The 9,458-nt window shown below is 47.2% G+C and overlaps 1 protein-coding gene and 1 long non-coding RNA gene across 2 annotated transcripts in view; one reads left to right on the plus strand and one right to left on the minus strand.

Annotated features, from left to right (window-relative positions):
• USP10 (ubiquitin specific peptidase 10) overlaps positions 1 to 3,746 on the minus strand; it is a 45,891-nt gene extending 42,145 nt beyond the window's left edge. Inside the window, exon 1 of the mRNA XM_064386318.1 lies at positions 3,582 to 3,746. Coding sequence (XP_064242388.1) covers positions 3,582 to 3,737 — 156 coding nt within the window. The 5' untranslated portion in view covers positions 3,738 to 3,746. The remainder of the gene's footprint in view (positions 1 to 3,581) is intronic.
• Positions 3,747 to 3,793: 47 nt separating this feature from the next.
• On the plus strand, positions 3,794 to 9,076 carry LOC135279540 (uncharacterized). Its single transcript, XR_010346761.1, has 4 exons — positions 3,794 to 3,898; positions 4,961 to 5,407; positions 7,790 to 7,919; positions 8,216 to 9,076. It is a non-coding gene; the product is annotated as an uncharacterized LOC135279540 (long non-coding RNA).
• Positions 9,077 to 9,458: the final 382 nt, after the last annotated feature.

The following is a 9,458-nucleotide window of genomic DNA, read 5'->3' on the forward strand; positions in this document are numbered from 1 at the left end:
GAAACTCCCAGCTTCAGCTGCAGCCTGAATTCCCAAGATCACAGAAGCTGGGAATAACTGCTCACTCCAGGGGCAAAAGATGAGACCAGACCCTTCTGAGCAATGAAAATGAAGTGGGGAGAGACAAATCCAGCTTCTTCAGCCCTTTAAAACACAGGACAGCAACTGAGCAGCAGCAGCAGCAAGATGGGGACTCGCACACCTCCCTCCAATTCCACTCCCCAGCAGCCCTTTCCCACGGCCACCTTTCATTTTGTGTTCAGGGTGTCCCCAATATCTTCAGTGGATTTCACAAAGCTGACAGAATCCAACTGCCCCATCCCCAAACGTCTCTTTCTGCCCGTGAGGACACTCCACCGTTACACATATGTGCACAAGAAACTCATCCAGCTGCATAACAACCATTTTTTGGACATTATTTTCGAGACATCGATTTCCTAATCACCACAAACATCAGGCAAGACACTGCAAAGGCAGCACAGCACAAATGCCTGCAGGCTGCTGCTGCCTTTTTTTTTTCTTTTTTTTTTTGTCTTCTAGAAGGAGTCCTGGCTTAAGGAAACACCAAACTACACCCTGCCAGGGAGCAGCCCTCCAAGGCGGCCATAAAAGAGGCAGTTTGCAGTGCAGTGTTTCAGGGAGTCAGGTTGCACGCCATGTTCCGAGTTCCAGTTCTTCTGGTTGCCAGGCCAGACACAACCTGGGTGAGGATGAGCAGCTTAGGAGCTTGTTCAGCTTTTTTTCTCAGCTCAAACCTGCCAGGTTTTCACTTGAGCTGGGTTTGGGGCCAACGTGGTACATTTAAAATGGCACCGAGTTCATCTGACACCACAGTAATGGTGGAAGAACAAAACAAGCATAAATGATTCATTCTGCTATGGGATCCTTTCTTCTGCTTAACTTGTTTTCACAGGATTTACAAATGATGCCTCTGTATTAATTCTTTCTATGAAAAACAATAGAATAAGTGGCTAAAACAACTGTTTATACAGTTCCTACAGAGTTTTAGTCTTTCCAAACAGGGAAATAGTTTCTAAGCTGTCTTTTTTTTTTTTTAAGAGATTTTTAGATGCCCTTGATGACAAGTGGTTTTAACTAGATCAGCTTAACATCTTTAGTGCCATGGAGCAGTACAGCAGGTTTACTTGTAGCTCACCTTAAAAAAAAGAACAGATTGTGAACACAGTCAGCACACACCCAGCAGACCCACACAACACTTAACCCTCTCATGAGATGATTATGAAATAGCGACATGGAATAGAGGTACAAACACCAGCAACAGCTGAACTGTGCTACCAAACACTTCTGTGCTGCCTGAGCTGGCCACCCAAAATCAATGGAAATATTCGATATGATGGGGTTTCAGGAGTCATTTGTCACAATGTGCAAACTGACTGATGAAATATTTCCGCCCACTATTCCATGAATCCATCCACTGGCAGAAATCTGACTCTGCATTTTAGCTGCAGGAGCAGCAGGATTTTCTTGAAGATGTTTTTTCCCCATGTGACAAAAAATGCCCCAGTGATGGGGAAGAAGAACACACTTTTGTCTACTTCTGCAACATGACATGAACTCAATAATCTAATTTATCTTGTACTCAGAACAGGCAACTTTTATCACAACTTTCTTATTTTTTCTACTGATCTGTAACACCACCATCCTAAAACAAAAAGGAAACACCTTACACATGTAAAATTGCATCCCTGAACGTATCTTCAGGCTTTTCATCCCAAAGGCTCCAAAACATTGTCACCTTAATTCAGCATTACAGCACTGTTCTGGAAGATGTACTCACATAAATCCCAGACAGCATCTCAATAAACTGGTTAAATTTTAAAAAAACCCAAGCCAGGTTGTGTTTAGTAACATGAACAAAGCATTATTTAAACAATATCTTACAAATGTGTTTCCAAAATTTGTATGTTCCACATAATATGCAAACTACCTAATACAAACAATATATTATAACTTGAGCAGCAACCTCATGAGACCTAAAATCCACCTTTACCTACAGAGGGGGATGATTTAAAATAGTCTGTGCTCAAGCTGCTATTAAAGATGAATTTACAGCCCAGTTTTAATTTCAGCAATAGAGCACTTCACCATAAACTAAATTATCAGCCTAACCTTTTTTTGTTTTAAAGTACACCAACACAATTATGTACAGACCAAATCATGAAATAAGCTGCATTTTAAACACCAAACTCCTCAAACTGACCACATGCATGGCTGAGGGGGAGAAAGCAGGGAGTGAAACAGCTCTTGCATTGGACACTGAATCCTTCTGATGTATCTGCATTCCAAAAATCATTCACTGCGATAGTAAAAAAAGGAAGTGAGTTTCCTTCACTCTGAAATAAAACTAGAATGACACAAAATTTTAAAATTAGTCGTGAATTTGAAACAAACCCCAGACACTGCAGCTGCCTTAGGAACACCCACATTAACAAAAGCACTCACGTTTTTCTCTCAAACATAAATAAATCAAGCTAGGCAAGAAATGTCGGTATAACTTTCACCAATTACAAACTTTTTAAAATAAAAATACTAGTGCCACTAGGGCACGTCTTCATTTGATGTGTAACTTAACTTCATTGAGGAAAAAAGCCCAAAACGCACAGAACTTATAATAAAGCATCACCCTGTTCACAATGACTTACATTTTATGAAACGTGCTTTCTATGACAGAAGACGCGGATCCTTAACAAAATTACCTTTAACGCCACCACACTTTTCTAAACTTTATTATTTGCTAAACAACAAAGTTGCTCTAAGTCTTGCAAATAAAACGCTCCAGAGCTCCACACGCTTTTCCTGACCTTCCTGCTTTCAAGCTCTTTGGGAGAAAAACCTTAAGGGAAAGAAACAGCGAAGCGAACCCATTCAATCATTCGCTCTAAGCACACACTGGATTAGCCCAAGAACCGAGCTGTAAACTTCCAGCGAAAAACCACCACGACTGCAGTTTTTTTTTCCTTTTTTTTTTCCACTCGGTGCACAAATCTCCGGGCTGGTTGGGCCAGTGGGATCCGGGGAATCCGCACACGCATCCCCGTGCACGGCGATCTTGCAACACTCAGCCCTTTGCACCCCGATGCGCCGGGGTTTATCGAGTGTTTGGGCGGGGGGGAGGGGGGAGGATTAGTTTACAAATCTCCTTATTCCCTTCTCGTTATAGAATCCTTTCTGCCTCTCCCCCCGCCCCAAAAAAAAAAAAAAAAAAAAGAGCAGCGGGAGCGATGGGCTCTGTCCGAGCCACCCTCGGGCGGGGGCTCAGCACCGACACCCCCCGCCCCGGGCCCCGGCGTGGAGACACCGACACCGGCGCGGGGCCGACCCCCCGCACTCCGGAGCCCTCCGGGATGGGAATTCCGCCCCGGGAGCGCCGGATCCGCCGTCCCCGCGGGCAGCGAGGCCGCCCCACCGCCCTCGGCACATTCAATGAACGTGCACAATCACCCTGGGCCTACTCCCGGCCACCACGCTCCCCCCCCCCCATCCCGGGGCCCGCCCGCCGCCGGGAGCGCGGCGGGGTCCGGGCGCGGTGCCGCAAGGGTGCCCGCGGTCCCGGGCGGTACCTGCGCGCCGTGCAGGGCCATGGCGCCCCGCGTCCCCGGGGAGCTCGGCGGTCCCGGCCCCTCCCGGCCCCTCACGCCGCCGCCCCCGCCGCCGCCATCTTCTCCCTCGCACGCACCAGCCGGGCCGGGCGGGCGGGCGCGCGCCGCACCGCGCATGCGCCGTCCCCGCCCGCCCGCTGCGCGCGCACGGGGCGGGAGCTGAGGGCGCCCAGGGAAAAGGGCGGGAGGCGGCTCCGCCTCCCTGAGGGGAGCCGGGCGGGAAGGCGGGCGAGGAGCCCGGGGAGCTTCCCTGGAACACCCCCGCGGGCATCTCGCCTGTGAGAGGCTGAGGGAGCGGAGAGGGTTTGGCCTGGGGAAGATGAGGCTGAGAGGGGATCGCGTTAATGCGTGTAAAATATCGCCAGGGTGGGTGCCAGAAGGATCACAGAATCATGGGATGGGTTAGAGCTTAAAGATGATCCAGTGCCACCCCTGCCATGGGCAGAGACACCTTCCACTGTCCAAGGGTGCTCCAAGCCCCAGTGTCCAACCTGGCCTTGGACACTGCCAGAGATCACAGCTTCTCTGGGCACCTGTGCCAGCCTGGTGCCAGACCTCTTTCCGTGGTGCTCAACAAGCAGCAGTCGCCATAAACTAAACCACGAGAAGTTTCAGCTCAGCGTGAGAGGGAATTTCTGTTCGTGTCAGGCGGCAGAGCTCTGGAATAGCCGCCCAAGGAGGGTGTGGAGTCTCTTCTGAGGGAGGCATTCCGACCCCACCTGGCCGCGTTCCTGTGTCACCTGCTCCAGATGTCCCTGCCTTGGCAAAGCCACTGGGCTGGGTGATCCCGAGATCCGTCCCAGCCCAAATAATTCTGTGATTCCTTGATTAAGTTGGAAAAGCCTTCCAAGACCATCGAGTCCAACCTGTGACCAATCCCTACCTGGTCAGCCAGCCCAGAGCACTGAGTGCCACATCCAGGCATTCCTTGGACACCTCCAGGGATGGTGACTCCACCACCTCCCTGGACAGCCCATTGCAATGTTTAATCATCCTTTTTGTGAATAAATTCCTCCTAATGTCCAAATCTCATCTGTAAGAGGGCACGTGCTGAGGGTCACTCTGGCAGGTGACAGGTAAGGCTGCGTGCCCAGATGGTGCCAGAGTGAAGCTGTCCCACCTCTGTCCCAAATAACCGGGGTGGGAAAGGGTTCAGGGTTTGTATCTAGGAAAAAAAATAAAATAAAAAAGGGAATGACTAAGCCAATCTCATGATTTTCAGAGGATTGAGTCATAACAATACAGAAACCCCCAGGCAAGAATCCATCAAATTAATCGCTAATTTGCTCCATACTTTTTTTCTTTTTGTTTTTTTTTTTTTCCTGAAACAAACTACCAAGTCCTGCAAAAATCTAATTCGGCTGGGCAGCGAGTGATAGAGACAACTTTATATCAGTGGGAAAGCTGAATAGAAGAAGAGGAAGAGCACACAAGAACTTTGTGTCTTTGGCTGTTCACGGAGAGTGGGCAGAAGATTCCTGCCCGTCTCCACGACGAGGACACGTCCCTCCTGTTTTGTGAAGAGCAACACTTACCGTGTGCTAATGACAGTAAATGATTTTCTCTATCAGCCTTCACCCTTCCAGCTGACACACCCAGCTGCCGCTCCCTCGCTTTTGTCTTTTGCGAGTGTTGCTGTGCTGTCCTGGGGCTGAGAACCAGCAGTGAAAATGGCTGGTTAATATTAAAAGGGAGAAACAAAAAAGGGAGACAAATGTTCAGGCTTTTTGCATACAGCATTTCAAACGTCTGAAAGCCCCTCTCCCCTCGGGAGTCTAATTTACAAGGTAAATAATGGAGTGAAAACCCTTACGTAGCTAGTCTGGTTGAAGGCAAAATTCCCTTCTGCCCACAATGCTGCCTAAGTAAACTGGCTGTTTCAAAATACAAATGAGCGCAGTGTCTTCAGCCTGGAAAGCAGAAATTCAAATACCAAAACTGCTGAAACCCAGAGCTGAGGGTGAAAACTGAGAAAGGATGTCACTGTTTCATTCAGCAACATTTTCAACACGTTGAATTTTATCCCATCTTAGTATAGTTTAATTATAAAGTCTGTTAACATTTTACCACAATATTTCCTAATAATCTAAGGGGATTTTTTTGTAATACCTTGCTTTGATGAAACTTACCTGCTACAAAGTTTCCACCTCAGTTCTGTTTTATTAATTTTGGCCGGTTATTTCATTACTGCTTTCATTGCATAAACCAGTTGTATTTTCTTACATCCTTTATGCCAGTGGCTGTGAATTATCCCTCCAAATCAACAAGCTGCTTTTCCAAATTAAAAAAACCAACCAGTGTTGGATTTTTCTTTCTGCATATGCACATTCTTAAGATTCATGGAGCAATGTTCCTACCAACATGTGGATTTATCAAAACCAAACGAGGTCCATGGCTGTGGAAATAAAGGATTGTCTGACAGCAGCCGGGGAGCGGGACAAACCACTCCCAGGGTATCTGGCTCCAGGTGCTGCTGTAATTGCTCTTATCCTGCTGGAAATGCAAAGTGCTGGGGACTCCGTGGGACTTCACAAGGTCATGAGACCTGTGCTGGTGACAGTGCCAGGAGATGTGTACACGTGGCTCCTGGGCGCTTCTGAGGATGGCTTTGGGGGAGCTGAAGCACTCAGGACCCTCACGCTCACTTTTTCAGGGACAGAGGGAATACTGTAGCACTTCAGGAGGTTTAGTGCTGTCCTTGTACAGCTCCATCCTGGTGCCAAGAACTTCAGGAGCTCCCAGGACCTTTTTTTTTTTTTTTTTCAGAGATGCAGAACCTTTATCCCAACAGTTTCTAGGTCCAATAAGGGCTTTGCCTATAAAAAGTATTTGCAAACCCTGGCTGGATCTCAGTTGGCTCATATTAAAAACAGGATATTTAAGTTTTCAATAAAGAACCAGCCAGCTCTAGGTCAGCATCAAAAATTGTACAATTATCAGCCTTGGAAATATTTTTTAACTTTCTGAGCCCTAAATGTCCCAGGCACTGGGAGAGGGCAAGGAGAACCTGAGGGCAGAAGGGCAGGAATGGTTCTGCAGGTGGAAGACTCTAGACAGGTAACACAGGCAAACAGCAGCTATTTAGTTCCAAAAAGGGGTTAATGCAAACCTGACTTCAAATTCCATTGGCTGTTCATGGAAAGTGGGAATTCCTAAATTTTCTGGGCACTTGTAAAAGATTTGCTAATGTAAAAAGCTCAAGCATGGACTAGGTCAAGCAGAAACACATTTGAAGTGTGGACAAGCCTTTAGCAGATCATGTGGATGCTTGACTCAGTGTTTCCATTATCTATGCTGAACTTCTGGCTAATTAATTGTGACTGATTCATCCTTATCTTAAATATAAGTCCTCCCTCTTCTCATTAAATCATCTCTGTCAGTTTTGGAGCATCAAAAGAACCAGCAAGTCTCCATCTCACCTTCCCTTCGTGTTCTGTCACCAAACCCATCATCAGAAAACAAAGATATATTTTTTCCCTAAACTACTCCGAGTTCCAGGAGGAACTAAAAAATGTGTGCAGCACCAGCCACCCCATGACTGGGCTGTGTCCTCCCAGTGTGGAGTTCTCAGGAAGGAGGAGGAAGCTGTGAGTAGCTGAGCTGTGCTCTGACTCTCACAGCGTGGTGACAGAACCTCTCCATCTGCCCTGACCTGATCCCTGAGACACCCCAAAGCCATAAGTTCATGAAGGAATAATTAGCATCTCACTCATTATTACATTCATGAGAACTAAAATAGCTCAAGAAGCTGAAATAAAATAATATTTAAAGCCTGTCATTCCAGCTTTTTTTTTTTTTTTTGGTCTTACTGGTCAGAACTTTGCTAAGACATATCAGCAAGGGAAGAATCACAATTCAAATCTGGGCTTGTTTTCTGCAAGTTAAATTGCTCTCAGAAAGAGCACTGAAGATTAAATTATTTCTTTACATTCCCTAGACACACAACCCCTTTTTTTGCTGTCATGCAAGAATCCAGAATCCTAAACAGCGCCCAGAAAATCAGCAGTTTTTGGAAGAAACCACTGAAAGCAGTCAGATCTCTTACAAAGAAAGACACTTACACATTTTTCTCAATTTAAAATTTCAACTCAAGAACAAAAATATTTTCATCTTCTTTCTCAAGCCTTCAAAACAACTGCATCTCACAGCAGGCTGTGATTTTTCCTCAGGGTACCTCGAGGGATTTGTTATCCAACGTCAGAGTTACAGCAGCAGCTCCTTGACATGCCAATGCCACGATAGAGGCATGGAAGTGTGGGAAGAACAAACCTGAGGGTTTTGGTAGCTGCTTTGTTCCAGGTAAAACGAGCTTTCCTCAGAATCTGGCAATGGAAACCTTTTTAGAAATGAGCTAGAGCAGTAGTTATTTTTCCCTGGGGCAGGAAGAAAGAGCTGTGCTTCCTGGCAAGAGTAAAACGCTTCACAGAGCTTGGGGATGAAGGCAGTGGGATCTGCAGGTTCAGGAGCCAGGCCAAAGCCAGAGAATACACCTTTCCTCTGCCAACCCTAATTCCTCACCAAGAGGACTGCTCAGACCTCAAAAACCAGAGCACAAATCCACTGGTGTCACACAAATTCCCCCTTTCATTTTTCAGAAATTCCAGCACACCAATTCCCCAAAGCCGTGCAGCGCTGGGTGATCTCCAAGCTTCCTGTGCTCTCTGCTCACACTTCCCCAGGGGTGATCAGCCACATCTGGACCCACAACATCCCAAATCCAGAGGGGATCAGCCACATCTGGACCCACAACATCCCAAATCCAGAGGGGATCAGCCACATCTGGATCCACAACGTCCCAAATCCAGAGGTGATCAGCCACATCTGGATCCACAACATCCCAAATCCAGAGGTGATCAGCCACATCTGGATCCACAACGTCCCAAATCCAGAGGTGATCAGCCACATCTGGATCCACAACATCCCAAATCCAGAGGTGATCAGCCACATCTGGATCCACCACACCCCAAATCCAGAGATGATCAGCCACATCTGGACCCACAACATCCCAAATCCAGAGGTGATCAGCCACATCTGGATCCACCACACCCCAAATCCAGAGGTGATCAGCCACATCTGGACCCACAACATCCCAAATCCAGAGGGGATCAGCCACATCTGGATCCACCACACCCCAAATCCAGGGGCACTCTGCCAGACCTTGCCTTTAGGAGTGCTCCCTGCCATGGGCTTGGAGGTGCAAATGGGGATCACTTTTTCCTTTAGTAATGGAAAAATGCTTCTGGCAGCAATAGGTAGGATCCCCCAGTGACCTCTAATGACACAGGACATGTCCCACACTCCCTCACAGCCTCTGGCTTTGGTGTTTTCCCCAACACACAGACCAGAGGAAAGAAAGCTTGCTTTGATGAGCACTGAAGCTGCCTTTTGTTCATGCAATGAAGTTTAACGTTAGGAAATTGTAAATTGTTTATCTACGCTCCATTAAATACTGTGTTTGAAACCACCCTACAAACTGGATTGGATCTTTTGTCAGACCTGCAAAAATGTGAAAAGGAATTTCATAGAATTACAGAATGGTTTGGCTTGAAGGGATCTCACAACTCATCTTGTTTCACCCCCTGCCATGGCAGGGACACCTTCCACTGTCCCAGGGTGCTCCAAGCCCTGTCCAACCTGGCCTTGGACATTTCCAGGGATCCAGGGGCAGCCACAGCTGCTCTGGGCACCCTGTGCCAGCACCTCCCCACTCTCACAGGGGAGAATTTCTTCCCAATGTCCCAACTAAATCTGCCCTCTGGCAGTGGGGAGCCATTCCCCCTTTTCTCTTCTGACTGTCTGGAGCAGAAAAATGCAGAAAAAATTAATTCTCTAAGTAAG

This window comes from Passer domesticus, chromosome 12 (genome assembly GCF_036417665.1).
Source record: "Passer domesticus isolate bPasDom1 chromosome 12, bPasDom1.hap1, whole genome shotgun sequence".
Lineage (NCBI taxonomy): Eukaryota > Metazoa > Chordata > Aves > Passeriformes > Passeridae > Passer > Passer domesticus.